General features: G+C 48.5%; 8 protein-coding genes and 1 non-coding gene across 9 annotated transcripts; 5 read left to right on the forward strand and 4 right to left on the reverse strand.

Annotated features, from left to right (window-relative positions):
- Nucleotides 1-2,754: 2,754 nt before the first annotated feature.
- On the forward strand, nt 2,755-4,620 carry FMAN_00212 (uncharacterized protein; the record flags this gene model as incomplete). Its single annotated transcript, XM_041822035.1, has 1 exon — nt 2,755-4,620. One exon carries the CDS (start codon nt 2,755-2,757, stop codon nt 4,618-4,620), a length of 1,866 nt encoding a protein of 621 aa, XP_041687756.1.
- Nucleotides 4,621-5,462: 842 nt separating this feature from the next.
- On the forward strand, nt 5,463-7,219 carry FMAN_00213 (uncharacterized protein; the record flags this gene model as incomplete). The annotated part of the gene is made up of 3 exons (XM_041822036.1): nt 5,463-5,484; nt 5,534-6,169; nt 6,225-7,219. The coding sequence occupies 3 exons, from the start codon at nt 5,463-5,465 to the stop codon at nt 7,217-7,219; spliced, it is 1,653 nt and encodes a 550-aa protein (XP_041687757.1).
- Nucleotides 7,220-8,804: 1,585 nt separating this feature from the next.
- On the forward strand, nt 8,805-9,626 carry FMAN_00214 (uncharacterized protein; the record flags this gene model as incomplete). The annotated part of the gene is made up of 2 exons (XM_041822037.1): nt 8,805-9,221; nt 9,273-9,626. 2 exons carry the CDS (start codon nt 8,805-8,807, stop codon nt 9,624-9,626), a joined length of 771 nt encoding a protein of 256 aa, XP_041687758.1.
- A 190-nt stretch (nt 9,627-9,816) lies between these two features.
- FMAN_00215 (uncharacterized protein) lies at nt 9,817-10,802 on the reverse strand (the record flags this gene model as incomplete). Its single annotated transcript, XM_041822038.1, has 3 exons — nt 9,817-10,004; nt 10,052-10,638; nt 10,687-10,802. 3 exons carry the CDS (start codon nt 10,800-10,802, stop codon nt 9,817-9,819), a joined length of 891 nt encoding a protein of 296 aa, XP_041687759.1.
- A 790-nt stretch (nt 10,803-11,592) lies between these two features.
- Nucleotides 11,593-11,664, forward strand: tRNA. The gene has a single exon. It is a non-coding gene; the product is annotated as a tRNA-Asp (tRNA).
- A 371-nt stretch (nt 11,665-12,035) lies between these two features.
- On the reverse strand, nt 12,036-14,603 carry FMAN_00216 (putative signal transduction scaffold protein, essential for virulence and fertility; the record flags this gene model as incomplete). The annotated part of the gene is made up of 3 exons (XM_041822039.1): nt 12,036-12,295; nt 12,344-14,179; nt 14,228-14,603. 3 exons carry the CDS (start codon nt 14,601-14,603, stop codon nt 12,036-12,038), a joined length of 2,472 nt encoding a protein of 823 aa, XP_041687760.1.
- Nucleotides 14,604-15,500: 897 nt separating this feature from the next.
- On the reverse strand, nt 15,501-16,756 carry FMAN_00217 (uncharacterized protein; the record flags this gene model as incomplete). Its single annotated transcript, XM_041822040.1, has 3 exons — nt 15,501-15,916; nt 15,966-16,614; nt 16,673-16,756. 3 exons carry the CDS (start codon nt 16,754-16,756, stop codon nt 15,501-15,503), a joined length of 1,149 nt encoding a protein of 382 aa, XP_041687761.1.
- A 518-nt stretch (nt 16,757-17,274) lies between these two features.
- FMAN_00218 (putative PHO88 (involved in phosphate transport)) lies at nt 17,275-17,994 on the reverse strand (the record flags this gene model as incomplete). The annotated part of the gene is made up of 3 exons (XM_041822041.1): nt 17,275-17,669; nt 17,732-17,892; nt 17,975-17,994. 3 exons carry the CDS (start codon nt 17,992-17,994, stop codon nt 17,275-17,277), a joined length of 576 nt encoding a protein of 191 aa, XP_041687762.1.
- Nucleotides 17,995-18,950: 956 nt separating this feature from the next.
- Nucleotides 18,951-19,826, forward strand: FMAN_00219 (uncharacterized protein; the record flags this gene model as incomplete). The annotated part of the gene is made up of 1 exon (XM_041822042.1): nt 18,951-19,826. One exon carries the CDS (start codon nt 18,951-18,953, stop codon nt 19,824-19,826), a length of 876 nt encoding a protein of 291 aa, XP_041687763.1.
- Between the last annotated feature and the right edge of the window lie 1,263 nt (nt 19,827-21,089).

Below are 21,089 nucleotides of genomic sequence, written 5' to 3' on the forward strand. Positions count from 1 at the left end.
AAAAGATGCCTTACTATGACTAACATTTTGACCTTGCCGCCCAGTTTATATGTCTCAAAACTCCAAGCGAAGGTCAACTAGCTGCACATCCTTGTCCACACCGAGAGATATCAAGGTGAATGGACTTGCGCGTTCTCCTCAACACTACTGCACACCAAATTAAAAGGAATCTAATGACTGTAACGATGCTACAATTCCCCTCAAAAGCCAAGACTTGGGCTGAAATCCGGGGCCCCAGTTGATCCTGGGGAAATATTACGTTATAGCCGTCTGGGGAGATCCACGGATCATGCATTCCGCTGTAACGCTAGAGAATTTATCGTAAGTTGGCATCGGGGACGGTATATGATTGATGCTTGTGTGGTCTATGCTTTGAGGGAAGATAGATCATGATGTGTTGTGTAGTGGCGAATGAGGAGTTGTGAAGAGTCTGTGAGTGCCGAAAGTCGGGTTGAGTAGAATGATGATTCAGGAGAATTTCTTGGTAGTGAAGGTGAGAGAACATGGATATGGTTTAGAACTCATTGTAGTAGGATTAAGGGGTCTGGAAAGAGTGTTACCGGGTGGTCGTGACTCACATGGAGTTCAGCAAGGTGAGAAAGTGTTCACGGCAACTCCTCACGGCAACTCTTCGAGGCTTCACAAAGGGGTATCCAAGGTACGAAGAGATTGAAGGGACAGTTCCTAGCACTTCAAGCGGACATCATACGAGACTGGTAACCCAACCCAACCCAACCGCTCCCCCTTCAACCATCTTGTATGTCTGAGGCTCTAAGCAGCGTTCTCTTTCTAGGTGCTTCCAGCACCTCATCCACACAAGCTACGAAGTTGATGGACGAGAGACTTCCTTTCACGGACGATACATCAATAACTTCATTCTAAGGTACCTGCATTGTCAGAGAGAAACTGAAACAGGGTCAATTCTTTGTCTGCGCGGAGAGCCAACAATGGGTTGATGATAACGGCGACCCAAAGGTGATAAGTTCTGTCGTCGATGACTCCCGGTTCTATCGTAGGTATCTTGTCTGGTCCTCATGCGACTAAAGGCTAGGAAGTCATGGGTGATACACCGGCCGCCAACTCTTCTGTCTTAGATCTTGGTCATCATCAACAACATATCAGCCTCATCAATGCCCAAATTTCTCGCCCCTCGAGATGAACACCTGATGGCAAGACCTTGGACGCTTTTTCATGACAGTTAAGTCCGGTCTTTTGGAGGGTTGGTGAGCCTCGAAGCGTCAAGTGACAGTCGAGTAAACGGGAGTTATACATGCTCACTTGACCATCGTTGCTCTAGCATTTGTGTTGGCCAGATGATCTTGAGCGGTTGGAATGAATTAGCACATACGGTAAGGGGTCAATATGGTCTTTGTACGGTGCACGAAACACTTCTCTGCCTCTTAATGGATCAGTTGTATCCCTACTCTTGGAGTTTATAGTTCATTCCTAATGTCCATCCTTTTACCGATAATCTTGAACGGTAGTTAGTTCTGTCATTTGGGACAGTAGATATGGCAAAACTGTGGCAATCGAGATGGGATTGCAGGAATGTCAATACAGATTCTCAGGCAAGATTCTGGTACTACCATAATGGCAACGATATCTATAGGAATAATGCTCATTCGTGATAATCTTTCACACGACCATCTTGAACGAGGATATCCATAAGAGATGGTGCCTTGCCCTCTTCTGCAGTGGCACCCTGAAAGTTCTTAGATCTTATCAATGAGTTGGTGTATCGCCGTTGAGCCACGAGAAATGATGTGCCTAAGTAAGTGCTCATACACAGCGAATAATGAACTGAGGAACCCGCTGCCCTATAGATATACTTATCCTAAGGGATAAAAAGATTTAGGCAATCTAGTCTAATTTTAGAGGAGCCTTTATTGAGTTTATTTTGACATTCTCTTCTAGAGTCTTATATTTTCTTGCTCCCTAAGGCTGCCTTCTCAGTTGCGCCGAGATGATGGCAAAGCACGCACTATAAAGCTGCATCTGAGATTAAGAGCCACAATGAAAGATAATGACTACAGTGTGAGGGAGAGTCTATAGTGGATTCATCTCTTTCCCAGATGAATAAGTTATACTTCAACAGTACGCCATTAATGATATTACGGGCGGGATTAACAGTTTTGGTATGGTTTCCCACGGATTTCCCATGGTTAGCTTCCTAACCATTCCCTCTCGAGATACCCCGAAACCCCGAAATATCATGTCAATCGCTCGACTTCGGCGAAATACAAAAACGGCTCTCACTATCGGCTCTCATTAGGTTTCCATCCCATTCTTCCATTGGACCACAACTCTGGGGTAAACCGGATCCCTGGGCCATAACCCGCAAAGATCGACAAGGTCAGCACCATAATCTTGGTCCGGGGAAATCTAATAGCACGATGCCGTCACCGCTTCAACCCCACAAACGACAGAAATGTCTGTAAGTGGCAATCGGTACCGCGAGCACATACGATTTACTGTGTAAATCGGAGTATCCATGGCTTTGTAAAGAGAGAGCATGACCGTTGCATCCCCACAACTTCCCCGCGATTTCTTATAAAGAACAGGTTTGAATCGGTCCGAAAAGTCTGGGGATCGACTAACACGCGGAATTTCAGTTCTTTCGGTTCGGAGCAGATGCTGAGTTTTCACGGCAAGGACGGATCATGATGTTGTGGAAGTAGTTAGTATGAGCATATATATCGTGAGATCGCGCGGGCTGTTTTGCTCGTCAGTTCTGTGTCCCAATCGCCCGTCATGATGACACCCTCACATGCTGTGATACAATTCCTCTTTGCGTCTCTGGCTGTTGGCCAGCAGATCTATCTTGATGCAAAGGGTCCTACTGAGCGTCCTCAATGCAAGGCTGCAAAGACGCATGAGCCAAAATATACACATACACCGTTTAGTTATACCCTCTCTGAGACTGTGAGATATGCTACTTCGGTACCGTCTCCTACTACAACGGCTACATACGCCAATCCACCAGAGTCTCTCATCTCTCTCGTGTCTTCACTGTCCTTCACAACCTGGGGAAAATGGGATCCCAATGCCACCACAAAGGCCTCGGATACAGATGATCCCTATGGACACGCCGCATGGACTGCCCTCTGGGAACATGCAAACCCACCCAACTTCACCGAGACGGGAATTTTCAGCACAACTGTATCTCCCACTCCAATTCCGAGCAGTGAGCTAGTCCTTCCGCCACGAGACTACTTTGGTCCTTCGGATTGCTACAATTTCCCCAAGAACTTCAGCTTCGGAGTAGCCAGCTCTGCGAGTCAGATTGAGGGTGCAACTGCAGAAGAGGGTAAGGCGCCATCTCTTATGGATATCCTCGTTCAAGATGGTCGTGTGAAGGATTATGTCACGAACGAGCATTATTACTACTATAAGCAAGATATTGAGCGCGTTGCTGCGATGGGCGCTAAGCATTTCTCGTTCAGTATTGCATGGACAAGAATTCTGCCTTTTGCTCTGCCTGGTACACCTGTCAACCAGGAGGGCATCGACCATTACAACGATGTGATCAATTTCATCCTCGAGAAGGGCATGACTCCTGAAGTTACCCTGCTTCACTTCGATACGCCTCTTCAGTTCTTCGGCAGCAATCTCACCAAGGCTGCCGATAGACCTGAAATTGGCTACGTCAACGGCGGTTATCAGAATGAGACTTTCCAGGACGCTTTCGTTCACTATGCAAAGGTTGCAATGGCGCATTATGCAGACCGTGTACCTGTTTGGTTCACGTTCAACGAGCCTCTTCTCTACTCATACAATGCACTTTCCATCAACAATGTGGTCAAGGCCCATGCGCGAGTTTATCACTGGTATAAGGAGGAGCTTGGCGGAAAGGGCAAGATTGCGCTCAAGTTCAATAATAACTTTGGCGTGCCCCGGGATCCCAAGAGTGAAGCTGATGTCTATGCTGCGGACCACTTCAACTCTATTCAACTGGGACCTTTCTGTAACCCGATTTACCTGGGCGAGGACTATCCCGAGTCATTCAAGAAGACTTTTGACGATTATGTTCCTCTGAGTGAGGATGACCTCAAGTACATTGGCGGCACCGCAGATTTCTTGGGTATCGATCCATACACTGCTACCGTCATCGCACCACCCGTCCCAGACGAAAAAGACAGCGTCCTCGAATGTGCTTCAAACTCCTCCTCAACCTTCCGTCCCTACTGCGTCAACCAAACCACCACAACCGTTAACGGGTGGAACATCGGCTACCGCTCCCAAAGCTACGTGTATATCACACCCACCTACCTGCGCAGCTATCTCAACTACCTGCACAACACATGGAAGACCCCCGTAGCTCTTACAGAATTTGGTTTCCCCGTTTACGGCGAGGCTGAAAAGGATCTATCTGACCAATTGTTTGATACGCCAAGGAGCATTTACTACCTGAGTTTCCTGTCGGAGACGCTCAAGGCGATTTGGGAGGATGGCGTCGAGGTTGTTGGAGCGTATGCGTGGAGCTTTGCGGATAATTGGGAGTTTGGGGATTATGATCAGCATTTTGGAATACAGACTGTCAATAGGACGACACAGGAGCGGAGGTATAAGAAGAGTTTCTTCGATATGGTGGATTTCATGAAGGCGCGTGGAGTGGAGTGAATGGACGTCTGGGAGGATGTATCTAGCTGAATTATGAAGTCGATTATGTGATCATGCCTTCATTGTGTCTACCGCCGATGCACCGCATAAAAACAGGGGGTAGGATGGGGGTCAGCGCAATATAGTCGACGAAGGTTAAACAGGATGGGCTTGCAGCAGCCGCACGATGTCCTCGTACCCTTGCTTGACGGCCATTGACAGCGGCGTCCGGCCTTCCTATCCGCCACCTCGATATAGGTGCCCCAGTCGAGGAGCAGCTGCACGACTGCCTCATGCCCCTTCCTATCAGGTCCCACCTTAAAGATATATTAGCTACTTAAGGAAGAGGCTTAGCGGGCCGGGCCGATCCTTTCTATTGTTGAGACGTTTTCTTTTTGTCTATTACCAAAGTAATTATACCTAACAGGTATCTTATCCTGTATTTCATGAGTTGTCAAGCAATACCAGCCGTCCTGCATATATCTAACACTTGTAAAGATTTTATTGGAGGCCAAAGCTTGGCAGTGATGGCAAAACTTTCAGCTGCTCCTCTGGTGGTCGTAACCCTTCCTTTTACCTATTAGAATCAACAGGGAGTTGTGACTTGTCACAAGAAGCCTTGTCCCGAAGTAAAGCGACAGACCCAAACCTTAGCGCTGATTGGCAGTGGCTATATTGATCTGTCTCAGCTGATGATTTCCAGGCGGTGATTTTCAGCCCGCCATGTTTGTGCTACATCACATCAAATGATTGTCAACAATCCTCGAATTCCTAAAGGCTCTTAAAGCCAGATGCCTCTTCTGAGATTGCAGCACCTCAGCATCATTGTTAATTTCTTTCGATTCGCTGCCAATTCTCAAACTATGTCCGTTCCAGGGATTCCAGGTAACTTCTACCACTCCAGTTGACGTTCATAGATGCTGATCAGGTTTAGACCATGACGCCTTCTGGGGCGATACGAACGACCAGATGAAGGAAAAAACGAAAGCTTATGCAGAAAGCGCCATCAAGGCAATGGAGAGACAATTCCTCCTTGAGCAGTACTGGCACCCATGGCGTCAAGACACTGCCTGCGAAATTAAGTTCAACATCAGGATATTCGAACTCATGGGGGATCACTGCGACTTACCCAATGGGCCAACACCGATTGACAACCCAAGAGACTTGTTGATGTACTGGGAGAGCGCCCCAAAGCATGAGTCACCGCAGAAGACGAACCGGCGCGTGATTATTATCGAGGACTTGCATCCTAGACTGGTAGAGCTACTGGGGGTTTTGCTGGATATACCCCCTGAGTTCTTCTTGGCTCATTGTGAAGAGTTTGTTAGTCTGAGTGTTTCTGATGCCTCAGGTGCTCCCCAAGGAAGCTCAGCATATTGGAAAGTTCCAGTGCCACGACGTTATGATGTACCACACAGATGCAATCAACCACTACTTAAGGGTAGATACTACGCAAAGTTGGGAAACTTCAATCGCGGAGCGATGACATTGACCCAGAATACAAGATCGATCGATCTGCCCAGCTTCGTTTCCTACTGGGGCAAGCCGTACGGGAATGACTCTTGGACGTGTGAGTTAGTTGCATCACCCAGTTCCTGCAGCTTGCTGACCAGTTGTTATTATAGCTGTCATTTTGGTTGATCCCCACGAATGCAGACTAGACTATGCAGAGAGGATGTCGCCATCGAGTGTTATCCTCGCGGACCCTTCGTATCTTCGCGATATAACTCGGGAGTTTAGGTTGGGATCTTCATTCGACAAGATGATACGACAGTACCAACAGCGAATTTTCGACACAGTTGTGGAGGCTTACGAAAAGCACGAATTTGAGATCAGTGAAGATCCATTTTCAGCTACTATTTTTGCTCGCAACACCGTACGCTCTATATGGGAGGAGTTTGTCATTCGCGAAGCAATAAATGTTCACGACATTCAGTTCGATGATCAGCAACAACAGTCAAAATACGCTTCGTTACTAGGGTCAACTTCACGGAACAGTCGCAACGTTCCGAGCTATGAGAAATATCAAGAGCTGATGGAGATACGGCAAAGCATTCGAGAAAAGAAAAGAGATTTGCAGAACATTATGTGGAGTTTTCAATGCAGAACAGAACAAGAGGAGGACTCCGATTCAATGGCACAAGGGGAACATGAGTCATGGGCTATCCTGGAAGAGAAGTTGGAAGCCGCAGAATCAACGCTCGGCGATCACCTCGAAATGTTTGCCCAGCGATCGGCCCTGGTGCAGGCGGAAGCAGCTAACAGAATGGCACGAAGTTCCGGACAGCTAACGAAAATCGCGACAATCATTGTACCATGCTCATTTGTGGCGTCTATCTTCTCTATGGGTGGAAACTTTGCGGCTGGGGAGCCGCTTTTCTTTGTTTACTGGACCATCTCGGTGCCTATTACACTGATCCTCCTGGCGTGGGTCTTTTCCAATGACGAAGATGCTATTGACTTCTTCAATGGGCGGATATTGCATCCCGTCTTGGAGATGTTTGGTAAGGCAGACAACAGTTCTCAGGAGATTCAAAGAAGTAGCAATGGTGAAGAAAAAGGGAACTGGTTTAAGCAACGTCATCGTGAGCAGCGTCTTGAGGAGGGACAAAGCAGTTAAAGGGCCCTGGTTTCTTTTATTTCCCTATTAAAGTGCATTAACCTACTTACTACTAACTACCTTACATATATTATAGGCCTTCTGTAAGCTTAAGTTAAATTAAAAAAAAACTCCTTTAAAAGTAATGTAGTTAATAACTCAGTTAATTAATAATTCCAGCCTTTAAACTGTAAATCTATTTTAAAAAGACTAGCAACTATCAGATTAAGTAAAACTACTTACTATACTTTTCCCCTGATGTCTTAATCACTATCTAACAGATTCTTACATTATGCCCGGCCTTATTGCAAGACAGAGAAGTTGGCGGTCTATTGGCATTGGCTGCGTTTTCGAGTGTAGATACGTCCGAGAGAGTATCTGGTTCAAAACAAAACTTTCTTCGGATTTTATTTAAAACCAGGCCAAATTAATACTTATGGTAGAAGCCTCAGCTGTTCATCTACCAGTTAAGGCCTAGGGAGCCAGAGCCGCACCTCCTGATATGCTTCTGCCTATAGGACAATAAAATCTCACTTCTACATGACTAGTCATGACTGAAACATGACTCAAGTAGTGAGTAGCTTCTTCAAAGTTACTTACAGTAATTAAGAAAAGTTGACAAGAGGCGCTATTGACCAACGCCGTGGCTACCTACCAAGTTGCAGCCCTTGTAAGACATCACCATCAAGTCATAGGCGCCTCTTGCGCCATATGAAGCAAATTCCCACAGGCCAATCCAAACGAAGGCATGATTTCAAATCACCGGCGTGTTCTCTGACTTCTCTTAACGCTCCTCCATCTACCCAGTTATCGGAACGTGGAAGCAAGCCCAGCGAGGATCAACATCTCGAAACACAACAGACGATTCAATCAATCGTATGTAAAACAGCGGGTACTGAGACTAGAAGAAATGGAAGGGCCACAGACGTCGTACCATGTTCCGGATACGTGCTGGGGTCGGGGTCGGCGAGAGGAGACAACATTCCGAAGTCGCTGGGCCAACTATTGTAAGGGCTCACTTACATAGATCACCAGTCTCTTGGGGTGTAGGATTTTGAACGGCTTGTGGTTAGGGTGCGCCACAGGAAAGTCTTTGTGCATGCCAAGTCCGTGTCTCAGATGCTGAAGATGCGGGAATAGGTTCAGATGAACCGCTTCCAAGTGAAGTGAGACACTCTACAACATGACACAATTTAGTCAACGAACGCAGCTACGCAGACTCTCTCATAGTAATTCATACATATTGCTTTCTTTCTATAATATATGATCTTCAGTATCTTCAACTAACCCCTCAAGTCCAATTCCACTTCCGCTGCATCGAGTCTAGTCCAGGAACAACTGGAATTTTGCCACGGCCACCATCAAAGGCACGCAAATCTAGAGCAACAATAGCTCAAACTTACATGTCAATCCTCACAGATGATATGACTTTTCCCGCAATGATATACTTGTCGAGTCACAGGGTATAAGATGACGAGTCCCTCCCGTTTGCGGATGCCATGTCTCAGTCTCTCTTTAACCACCACTCCACAAACTTGAAACTCCTGATCTTTTAGATCAATTCCACTCTCTTTAAAACACGAAAAGCTGTGGTTCATCATACAAAATGAAGGCTTACATCGCGCTCTCTATCCTGGCCTGCGCCATCTCAACTTCAGCTAAGAACATCCACCGCAGGGCTGACGCTATCCTTCCTGCTGCTGGTATTCCCGTCAAGGGTGGTTATAACGCTTACGGAGGAAATTATGATCATCCTGAGACGAACAAGTATCAGCCCGTCGGGCAGAAGCAGGCTTCTAGTTCTAGTACCACCACTACCGGAGGCAAGAAAGCGACGACGCAGACCACGAAGTGCATCTCGAAGAGCAAACTTGAGTCTATAGTCAACAAATACGTCTCGACTTTCTCTGGTATTACCGATGGTGGAGCTTTGGCCAAGACTATTTTCGAGGAGGACGTCAAGTTTTACTCTCAGTCTATCTGGTGGACTTCATCATCCTCCAAGATAAACAAGTACGCCAAGGTAAACACATCCTCACCTTTCCATTGCACTTCTCAGGCTAACAAACTTCAGAACGATGACTTTCCTCCCATCTACAAGAACCGTAAGGAGCTCATCGAAGGCAACACTGAAAAGACCAATGACCCCAGCGCCTTCATCAAAGGACCCATTGCCTACGGCTGCAACTCCTTCACGTTCTACTGGAAGGGCGACTTCGAGGTCCCCAAGGGAACTCGTCGTGGTCGCGGCAACGGTATCGATATGGTGTTCTTGAACCCCGAGACTGGGAAGGTCAAGAAGGCGTACTCTGAGTACAACACCCTCAACCAGGTCTACAACTGGGGTGCCCATATCACCTGGTCCAAGGATGAAGTCTGCTGTGATTGCCCTGTGGTGTTCGACCCTAAGTGCAAGTGCAAGAAATAAACTTGAGATAATTGTATTATAGCTGGTCTAGGATAGAGGAAATGGCGTTAGGTTCTTTGTTTGGGCTTGGTCATGGGTGAACTTAGATAGGCGTTGATGCATATACACAATCTTTACATATAAACATATCATCGTTCGAACTTCTATTAAATCCCGTCGTGTTCAATCGTACACACGTGTATGTTTATGTCTAAAGGCGGCTTGATAGCTTAGACTCATCACCCAAGAAAACGTTGATCAGCTTGGAAAACTCATCCGCATACTGATACAGGAAGCCATGTCCAGAATCAGGGTACAGATGCAGTTGCGCTTGGGCATTCTTCAACTTTTTCCATATCACGATGCTATTTTCTGTTGGTAACAGAAGATCTTCACTTCCTACTCTTGTGTTAGTGCTTTGTAGCTTGAGTACCAGCCCAACTTACCATTTGCGACGAGAACAGGTATACGAAGCTCCTCCAAACGATCGTAAGACGCGTCCTTGGCCTGCTTCGGATCCATAAACTTTGCAAAGGCAATTCCCTGCCGACGAGCATTGGCAGGATCAACATGATCAGTTCTGTCCTTTCGTGCACTAGTAATTCTCTTCCACGCAGCCTCACCCGCAGCCCTGCTCTTATCAGAAGTGTTGAACATGCTCATAAGAAAAGCTTCCTTGTGCTCTTCCTCCGTCTTGGCAGCACTGAGAGCATTGAATGCCTTCAGAGAAGGAGCTGGTACAACACCTTCGCCCGTGCTAGGCATAGTTCCACAGAGGATCAGGCGGCGAACGAGATCCTTTCCGTTGAGGGCGACGAGCTGAGCGACGCAGCCGCCCATGGAGAAGCCCATCACGTCAGTCTTGTTGACACCGAGCGCACGGAGCACGTTGATGTAGTATTGTGCCCATTGCTTGTATTGCTTGGGGACTTCGCCCTCAGAGCGCCCTACGCCTGCGTTGTCAATGGTGATGATGGGGCGTTTGGCCGCGATGGGATTTATAAGAGCTGGGTCCCAATGATCCATTGTTCCCCTGGCATCGTCAGTTTTTGTCCATAGCTCAAATTTGGAGAGAACTCACCTGAAGTGCATACACAATGTGAGGGGTACGCCTTGTTTCGCGCCGAAGCGCCTATAGGCGAACTTGATGCCATCTACAGTGATGAACTGATCTTGAGCTGTTTCGTATGTCGACATTTTGTAAATAGTATGAGTCTGATATCTCGATTTTTGAATGTCAGATTTGGAAACTGCTGTATAAGTTTAATCAAGATGCCGAGGTCCATCGGCTTTGACGTCAGGTGATCCGTGATCTGGGGAACCTGGTCGGTGTTTTGAATACTTTCCTGATTGGGAAGTTGCATCAAGTCTCAGTGGCAGACGAGAAGAATAGAGTTGACATGATGATGCTCTTGGGCTGATCTCAATGGAACTCTCACAGGTAGCATAGACGATGGTATTAACCCAACAGCAGACAAACATAGTTCTTTAGAACTGTAACTGACGCTTGATGCATAGCACCTGTAGAGACATCCAGCGACCGCTTATCTTTCTTGCGCCTGGCTTGATTGCGGAAACCCTTCCTTTAGATGAGATTTACTAGACTCGATTCCCACCAGGAGTCAACTAGGACCAAGGGTTTGTTTTTACGTCGCCAAAATTCGCAAGTGAATGGTTACAGCTCATGGCATAAGCCATCATGCTCGACGGAGTTAACATACCCTAGACCTCAAGATCGAAAGTCATACTTAATACGACGGCCACGAAACCCAAAGTATCCAGAACAAGTAAGACACTACTCAAGTACTGGCCTGCCCCAAAGGGCCTTTGAGAATGACCAAAATGCTAACAATACAGATTCAACGACTCGGAAATACAGGCCTAAGCTACTATCTGATTAGCAAAGAACTTCATATACTCTATCAACATTGCCCTCAGTACAACCCCCTCTCACTACAGCAGGCTAAGCCTGTTTAGGAAAAAAATGTCTTCCGTAGTATAGTGGTCAGTATGCAAGCTTGTCACGCTTGAGACCCGGGTTCAATTCCCGGCGGGAGAGATCCAGCCATCTGCGATACGCAGGTCTTAATTTTTGCATTTTTCTTCTTCGTCACATCAGATCATTCACTATGTCTTTTCTTTTTACTACCATGAATATCTTACTATGGATACACTCCGTGAGATACTAGAAGTAAAGATGAGCCACCACTAAATGCCGGGTATCGACGAGTAGTATAAATAAGCGAAATCACCCTTCTCAACATGTACAGATACTATGACACCTGGGTTTCCCGTCTCGTTGCTGGGCGCCCCAATCCAACTGCTACAATACCATGGTCCGCCAAGCAACAATGCACCACCCGTACCCTTGAAAAAAAAAAGAAGTTCCTCCATATCATGACATACATACATGTAAAGCATCTATCTCCATTATCGTGCAAACACCTTGACCACGCCGTCGCCGCCAGCGCTGACTACCCATTTTCCATCTTGACTCCACACGCAGGCACAGATGCCTTCACCGCGCATCACGCGGTGACTTGTCACTTCTTGCGTGCAGGTGCGCTTCTCGAGGCTCCAGAAACGGAGGGAGGCGTCGTGACCGGCGCTGACGAGCTCACGACCGTCAGGGCTTAGTGAAAGGCTGGAGATGGCATCAGGGTGGGCAATCATGTTATATGTACATTGGCCTGGAAAACAATTAGTCTTGGTAAGTATTCGTGATACATGCAACTTACCGCTGTTGGCATCGAAGAACCGGATAAAGCGGTCTTCGTGGCCAGAGATGATGGTTCCCTCAACACCTGAACCAGCCATTGATCGTCCACCTCCAGTAGCACCTGAACTGGCATCTTCTTCGCCTATGCTACCGCTGTGATTCTGGTTAGCCTGATCGAGGCCGATTGTCGTCGCCACAACGGCATTAACGCTGGTCTTGTTAGACTGATCATATGTTTCAAGGCTGTCCATGTTGCCGATTTGTTCACCGGTTCGGGTGTCATAAACGATAATCGCGGCATCTGAGTACGAGACAACGAACGACTCTCCAGTGGTACCCAGAGGTGTGATGCACGTCGGACTGGCGGTGGAGCCGTCAGACCTCGAGATGTTGTGTACAAGGGTATGGTTGAAAGGCGAGTTGGAGGCGATAGTAGGTTGAGGAGTATTGGAGAATCCACTACCGGAGCTCATCGAGTTACCACGGACTCTACCTCCGCGACCGGTCATGGCTCGGTTTGTTCCAGGTTGTGGCGAGCTCAGCTGAGGAGGTGCGCTCACTGACCATAAACGAACACTGCCGTCTGCAGCACCCGAAACAACCAAGATACGATCCGTGCTACCGTAAGGACTTGAGCTTCCGAATATTTGACCAAGAGTTGCTGGCAGAACACAGATAGCCCAGACTGCATCAGTATGCCCTTCAAGAGTCGCCTTGGGATCGACTCTTCCACGCTCCCAAACTCGAATGGTCGCATCTTGGCCGCCGGAGAATATCCAGCCGTCGCCTTGTGCGCGACCTCCAGTTGAGAAATTCGGCGAGGGTGACCACGATGTCAAACACAGAATTGCTCCTGAGTGACCACGGTGTGTAAAGTTGGCTGTAACATCAAGGTCTGACGCCGTATGCGCAAGACCGCCAGGGTGACCATCTAATCGAGGAATGTGGAAGCGCTTGATCATACCATCGTCTCCTCCAGTACAGATTTCTGGCTCGCCGGGGCTACCGCCGCCAGAGAATATGATTGTGCGAACAGTATCGAGGTGACCTCGGAGTCCAAATCTGAGCTTGAAATTACCACTCTCAGCTTTTTGGGCAGCCAAGGCTAGCTCATGATCGGCACTTCGTCTTCTGGACATGGAGCCTTTCCGTCGGTGGGAGCTATCTCGTCGGCTCGGCGACTTGGGGAGGTTATCAGCAGTAGGGAAAGCATCGGTATCAGGGCGGTTAGGTTGAGAATTGGGCTGGGAGTTTCCAGGCTCAGGGAAGGTGCCCTCAGGGAACTCCCATCCATCGTTCTCGGGCTGTGAGGAGTGTTTCTCCCTAAGTTCAGTAGAATCATCCATCCCGCCCAAAACTTCCGCCGCATGGTTTGCCTGTGGCATATGATCTTCAACCGGCCGGGATGTTACTGACACGGGCGCGGGCCAGTCATTAGAGTTTTGATACATGACAGGTGGGTGCTCGGACCGCACCATTGGCTGAGGCTGGTGTTCTTGCTTCTGGCCAAAGTGTTGCTGCTGGTTTTGACCATGAGGCGCATGATTCTGCTGAGATATCCTCGAGTTCATTTCTTGGGAGTGATTCTGAGCATTTCGTGTTGGTAGCTGGAACTGCTGCTGGGGGGCTGGCATGCCAAACGCCTCGACCTCTCGCAGATCCTCCATGATCGGTAGCGGGGGAGATTCTCGAGGTGGCTGCGGGTTCGCGGGGGTAATCATAAGGTACATAAATTCGGATTGGCATTGATCGAGAAAGGTCTTAAGATCTTGTCGTTGAGCTTCCTCGTCACCTCGGTCGAGCTTCTCATAGTTAACGCCATCGACACCGGGCACGGGCATATCCTCCAAGGTAGCTGTGACAATGTTAGTATGGAAGGTCAGCACAAAGGGGCATTCCTCACATCTAAGCTTCTCTTGTATCTTAGCAGCCCGATCATTCTTAGCCGCCGTCTCTGCATCAACTGCTTCCTGACCCTGGAGCTGAGCCGTCTGCTCCTTGACCTTTCGCTCCAGCATAGTCACATACTTCCTCAGCACGCGCTGAGTAGCATCGGCCCTCCGCGCCTGACCTTCGAGGTTGGCGATGCGGCCCTTCATCTCCTGCTTCTCAATCTCCCACGAGTTCCTATCGCGCTCATGTCTGTGCCATTCTGTCTGCAGGAATCGCATGACGCCCTGGAGGGTGTATTCGGTGGCCTGGGGGATGTTGGAGCCATTGCCCTGCATCATGGGTCCCATCTCCAGGCCGCCCACGCCGTTGCCAGCATTAGGGCCCATCGCGGCGCGCCTCTCTCAATTGGGCGGGTGCATGGAGCTTCGAGTCGGTTTGGGAGAGAGAGCGATGAGGCGAGCGAGTGCCGGTTTCGTAGTCGGACAAGCTCGGTGCGGTTGATGGAGTATGATGTGATGTGACGAGGCCAGATGCTGGAACTTGGAAGCTCCTGCGCGAAAGATACAACGAGCCTTGGCACGTGTGGTCGTCTCGGTGAAGATTCGGTCCTGGATTATCTGAATCGACGTCGAATCGTGATATTGTGGTCTGCTTTCTGTCGATAGAAAGCCAAAAAAATTGAGCGTCGGGTCGTGTGCTGCTAAGAAACCAAGCTTGCCAGTCTTGGTCGGGTACTTTGAGGTCGGGTGCATCTGTCTGTTGTGCTGTCCTGTGTGGTGCCCTGTATCTCCACGCTGCTAGTTGGTGCTATCCTCTGTATTGACGCTTTGCCGCCGAGATTTTAGCCAATCAGCGCTGAACAAGCTTGACTTGGAAACCCATATGAGGCTGTCAGGCATCAACTTGGAACCCCTGGCTAAAGGTGCGGATCACCAATCCAGGGACCGATAATCGACAAGGAATTTCAGCTCCTAACAAAGCAAAGTCGATGACAAACAACGCCTTTGTTTGGGTCTTGTTTTAGTGCTGGTTTTGAAAGTCAAACATGAAGGAGTCCTTAATTGAATCCAAGACCGTGGAACATTGCAGCGAAAAGTGATTCGGTTGCCCAACACGAGTTTACTCCTGAATCATGCTCTACTTTGATATACCAATCACAAGAAAGATAGTTCGATTCTATGCCTGATCGTCCTCGAGCCTGGTTAGGCCTATCCGTACGACGGTGCTTTAATCCTCTGAACTCCAAACTCCAAATCCAGGCCTCAAATCATCATGTGACGGCATCAAAATTCTAGCTCCTCAACTTCCATTCCACAATCAACACATGTCTTGACCGTCATCCCATCCTCATTCTCAACCGTTCTTCCCCATTCATGAACATGCCGCCCACCTCCTATTGCATCTCCAAACTTGCTTGCACCAGACTTGCTCAAATTACCAGCTTGTCTGCGGAAAGCGTCCGTTCTTGTCTTTTTCTTTAAATCAAGTAGCTTCTCTTTGAACTTGGCTTCCTTGCGAGCTTTCTTTTGTGTCTCTCGTCGTTCATACTCAGCGTCTAAAGCTTCCGATGACCCCCACTTCGTCTTGATCGCGTATTCTTCCACTTGACATCGAAGGAAGAGCATCATGTCGTGCCAATGCGATTTGTGGGGGTTTGGCTTTGAGAGATGTGGCAATAATTCTGGATCTCGTAGCTCGGCTATTTTATGTTAGCGATGGCAATCCGAGAACTTGCGTGAACAACTCACGGTCTGTAAGTAGGTAGTCCTCCTTGCACTCAGTCTTGGTCAACAACGAGTACTTTTCTGGATATTTCTCCTTGCACTTGTTGCAAACGCAGATGTGGAAGACTTCTTCCCAGACAAAGTCAATCTCCAAGCTCTTGCAGTCCTGGCACTTCTTTCGTGTCTCGTTGTCCGCAAGCACACTGAGCCCAGGCTCAAAAGGACCTGCCTTAAGCCTCTTCAAGTTTCGTATCAGCTGTAATCTCTCCCACTCCTGAACGCTCATGTGTTTCGGTCGCTGGTCATCCTCAGACTGTCCAGGCTTCTTGCCACCCAGAGCATAGTTGTGCGGATCATCTTCCGTCGATAGGAAACCACCCTTCGTATCTGTCATGGCACTCATGTTGTAATCGACGAACTTTGTGAACTTGCGCGCCGGCCGCAACGCCTCCTCATCGCCCTTGTTACGCCCATCTCGATTTGTTCCCTTAGAAGCATCTTCTGTGGAGATAGAGCTGTACGGTCGTTTTCCGTCGGCAGTTTTAGAGATGTAAACGTCCTTTGTTGGTACAAAGCCTCCGGAGCTCTTTGGGATTTCGGGTACGGTGCCGGTCGCTCGTTGTTCGGCTTCACGCTGATCTCGGATCGCCTTTGCGCGGAGTCGGTTTTCTTCCTAGATACAGATCAGTATCTCCAGAAAATAGAGATATCTACTCCAGGACTATACATACTATGCGCTTCGTTACCTCAGGGGTTGGCGGAGTGATTGTGGGTGCAGGCTTTGTTGCCCGAGGTGGTGTAGATGGCCGTTCCATGATGAGCAATCGGAGCGGAGACAAAATACCGAAAGAACAATGCAGAGACAGAGACAGCTGGCTTTCGTTTCGGAATCACAATGCAAGTGGAAAGTGAGAACTTAGGGAGAAAAGACCAAATGCAGACGTCAAAGGAGAAGTTTGATTCAGGGTCCTCGATGACGGCGATGGGTGGCGGAGGGGCGGTTTGTCGCGATCTAGATCTGAATTATGTCACCAATCTACACGAGAAAACGTGACTGCAGCCTACGCAAACGTTTGACATTCACCAAGATATACATGGCTTTTGAGGTCAAAGACCTCATAAGTTCTCGTAATATTCTTCTTGCTTTTCTACATTAGATATCAATTCAAGAAATTGTTAAACATGTCCCAATCCCTTGATTTTGGCTTTCGCCACAAGCAAATACTTTTGCGAGCCATGACACCTGTATTATAGTACAACCAAGGTCTATTACAACCCTAGCCTACGGTCCACGCTATCCTCTAAAGCCGATATTCGTTTCAGAAGTTCTAGCTTACTCCTCCTTGGCACCACCACGGCCAGCGCGCTCAGCAGCCTCAACGGCCTTCTTGTCGCTCTGGGCGGGGCCACCCTGCATGGCGCTCATGAAACCCTGGGGCTGCTTGAAGGGACGCTTGAGGTCACCGGCGGCAGGCTGGCCAAGGACGTGGATCTTGACCATGTTGTTCTCGAAGGCGCTCTTGAGAGGGATGATGCTCTGGATGAGAAGAGGGTTGGTGTACTTCATGTAGATGTGCATGAAGGCCATCATGGCCATGCCCATAGCCTGGCCACGGAAAGCGGTGCGGATCTGCTGGTTGTCGTAGGCGTGGATGGTGGTGGTGACAAGCTTGCCCTCCTCAGTGGAGCCCATGGGAGCGGGCTCGACATACTTGAGGGTTGTGAGGTCTGTGGAAGCCCATGTTAGTATTGCGATGGTAGAAATTGCCTCAGAAGTCAAGTTATCGTACCCTTCTTCTTGTTGATCTTCAGCTGGGTGTAGAAGTAGAGAGCAGCAATGATGACGTTGCTGGCGAGATAGACGGCGCGAACGACGTTGAGCACGAAAGGATCATCGAAGGGAACACGCTTCGACACCTGCATCATACCCAAGATGATGATCAGGTTGGTGCTATCGCAAATGTCAGCGTTTTCTTCTTTGCGCTACCGGAGACATAATCTGCGCGACGGCTGTCGCCTGGAGAACGACTTACATCTGGGGAGAGAGAGCCATTTTGATTAATGAGCTGAAGAGACCGGTAAGGATTGAAGAGAAGAAGCAAGGAAAGAGAAAATGGCAAGGCCAAAGGATTTGGAGGCTGATGGGAATAGAGTAAGAAGATGGTTGCAAAGATTAGAGTGCGTGATGAAATGGAATGGACATGTCTTTGCTGGCCTTTTGGAGAGTGGCCTCCACCTGTGGCTTTTGCCGCACCCTTAGCCCCCTTTGGCCACTGTGGGGAAGCTGCCCGCAAACAGGATGGGACATAACCATTGGCTTATCTCAAATTTTAGGGGACTTTATCTCTGCGTGTGCCCCTAATTTCATATGTCGGCCTCCGTTGCGTCCCCGAGCCTCATCGCGCCATTCATTCTTCCAACTTCCCATTGCTTCCATTTAGGATTTGACTTAATCAAACAAAAGATCGACCTGCCATCTTGGGACCCGCGTGAACGTGAAAGACCCCGTTTCTATTTTCTCTCAAAAGGCCTAGTTGCCCAGGGCCTGAACAGGCTCAGCACAAATATGACCTTGTGGAAGCCCGGAAGCTGTGTACCTGCACCCTTTGACTTGTTTCTTTGATGAAAACGGAACGATTCGACCCGTTCTGCAGAACAACCATGGATGTATCTTTGAACATTGTTCGAGTGGACATTATGCTGAAAGATGGGAATTGATAAACAAAGACTACTCGACGTTCTCAATATGAATTGAACAAAGGAGAGTCGATGTTCTCGATTATTGTTCAGTCGAAGCTATGTTCAAATCCAAGGTCGACCTATGGGCCGGCCTTCAAGGTCGTCATGATGGACTCGTCAATGGACTCTGTATTTCTTTAAATACCTAAGGGACTCTCACCAACCTCTTCTACACTCACAGACTCAGTGTTCCACGCAAATTACAGAGCCAACTCACCTCAAACCAAACCGTGACTTAAATCAGGTCTGTATACCGAATCAAAGCCCAACATGTCGTACTCATCACAACGCTACGATCTTGACGCTGCGGCAGCTAGGAGGCGAAACTCCGTCTATTCGAACCAGAGTGCCTACAGTGAATATGATCGGCGTCGCAGCAGCAGGTCCTCAAGTAGTCGTGATTCTCACTCGTACTCACGTAGGTCTGGCGAATCCGAAGTGCCTTACCATATGAGATGGGAACAGCAACATCACTATTCCAGACGAGATCAGGACCTGCGCCCGAGAAGGGGCTCAGCTTCTTCCCCAGTATTGGACGACGATTACTCTCATTTGAACAGAGAGCGCCGTGCGAGCAATGACAGACGACGCTCTCGCTCTGACAGAGGGCGGGATCGTTCGCCGCAGGAGGAGATCAACACAACGCTCAACAGTGGTCGGGCACCAAAACTCAAGCGAGGGTCAACATATGGTACTTACATCGTGCCCCTCGATATGCAAGGACGCTATCAAACTTCGGACCCCACGAGATGTACTTGCAGATGTTGCCCCCATCCGACAGGTATCTCCCATAGCCACGATAACTATGGACATATGTCCGACGTGCATACTACCAGTCAAGGTCGTTCGCATCCGCCCCACAGATATAACCGCAATGGCAGGCCTGTATTTGAGGTATATGACAACACAAGGAATGGAATGCGAAGCGAAAACAGTTTTTCGTTTACCATTTCAGTCAACCCCCGAGCATCATGTGACCGCATCGTGGCCTTCTTGGCACCTGACAAGCGGTACGCCAAGGTTCTAGTGCACTGGAACAACGGGACGGTGCAGAGGCTCGACAGCAATGTCCCGATGGGTGATCTTCTAGAATACGCAGAATACCTCGAGATCAGGGAGGTGAAGCAGGTGCGCTGGGCAGCCTGACTACCGGCGTATCATGATGTCAAGAAAGATGTAGATCGGGTGAAGTGGGCAACCTCACAATTGGCGCGGGCGCCAGATGTGAAGATTGAGGGTGACAGACGAGAGATTTTGCGGAGATTGATGGTTGAAGGGTGAGCAGTAAGACACGGATGAATATGACGATATCAGAGAGTGTAAGAGTAGGTGGTTTTGGATGGAAAAACACAAATATACGAGAAAATATACTCTGAGGCCTGCATCGTCAAGTCCCATGATACTGCAGTGATGAGGGGATTCCAAGAATGACAGCCTCAGCCTCCACAGTCTGCCTAAATTCGAACCACCACACGTAAAACCCACCACTTATGTAACATGCCGTGCCGTACAAGGCTGATACTGGAGTATCATATCAATCTTGTAGTTTATATTATCACTCACAACTCCTGTCCAGTGCAGTGCAGTACAGTACAGTACAGAACAGTACGTAGCTCTGCCACCCCCTTCACCGTTTGATATCGACTCACCGTGCCCTCCCTGAAAACCTCATGCAACCACTTTAAATCGTATTTTGTTGTAATTTCATCGTTATGTCTAAATAACCTTGTGATCCACCTGATACAAAACTCCGGCTAGAGGGGCAGTGAGTCAAGCCTCGGTGTCTTCATGGCACGATAATATCATATTGTAGTCTCGATTGGGGTTAATGTTATGACGTTCAAGGGTTCGCCTGTCGGTTCGCTGCCGACTGTGGAGGCTTTTGCCTAAAATTGCGGCGTTGCCTTTTCCCCACGGCCGGGACTAGCAACCAACAATCGCAACCAACAGACGGGCAATTACTCAGTTGGAGCAACTTGTAGCGGTTTTACATCATATGTTGTAGATCAAAGGATGCAAGGCACCCGGCAGACAGCAAGAATGATTCTCACTGGCATCGAATTGTGGGAAAAGAGGATACCAACACATACATAGCCTTGAGCGTGGCAATCGATAAGCGCCCAATGAAGGAATTGGGGGCCCTGCATGCAGTGCTACACTATTCCTACTATCAATATATACAGACTGGACTCTAGAACTCTTGTTTCCAGGGCAGACGCAGACACAGCCACGCAGAGTTTGAGCATCGTCGCACACATGTTTCTCTTATTCGACGGATAATGCTCGTAGGAATTCCTCCAGCCTTCTTAGCCTCCTCCTCCAGGCACAGGTGGAGTTGGACCACTCATATCGCAGGGATCTCGCGAGTTTCCACCTGAACTCGACCGGGTCACTTAGACTACACACTAC

This window comes from Fusarium mangiferae (assembly GCF_900044065.1).
Source record: "Fusarium mangiferae strain MRC7560 genome assembly, contig: FMAN_scaffold013, whole genome shotgun sequence".
In the NCBI taxonomy this organism is placed as follows: domain Eukaryota; kingdom Fungi; phylum Ascomycota; class Sordariomycetes; order Hypocreales; family Nectriaceae; genus Fusarium; species Fusarium mangiferae.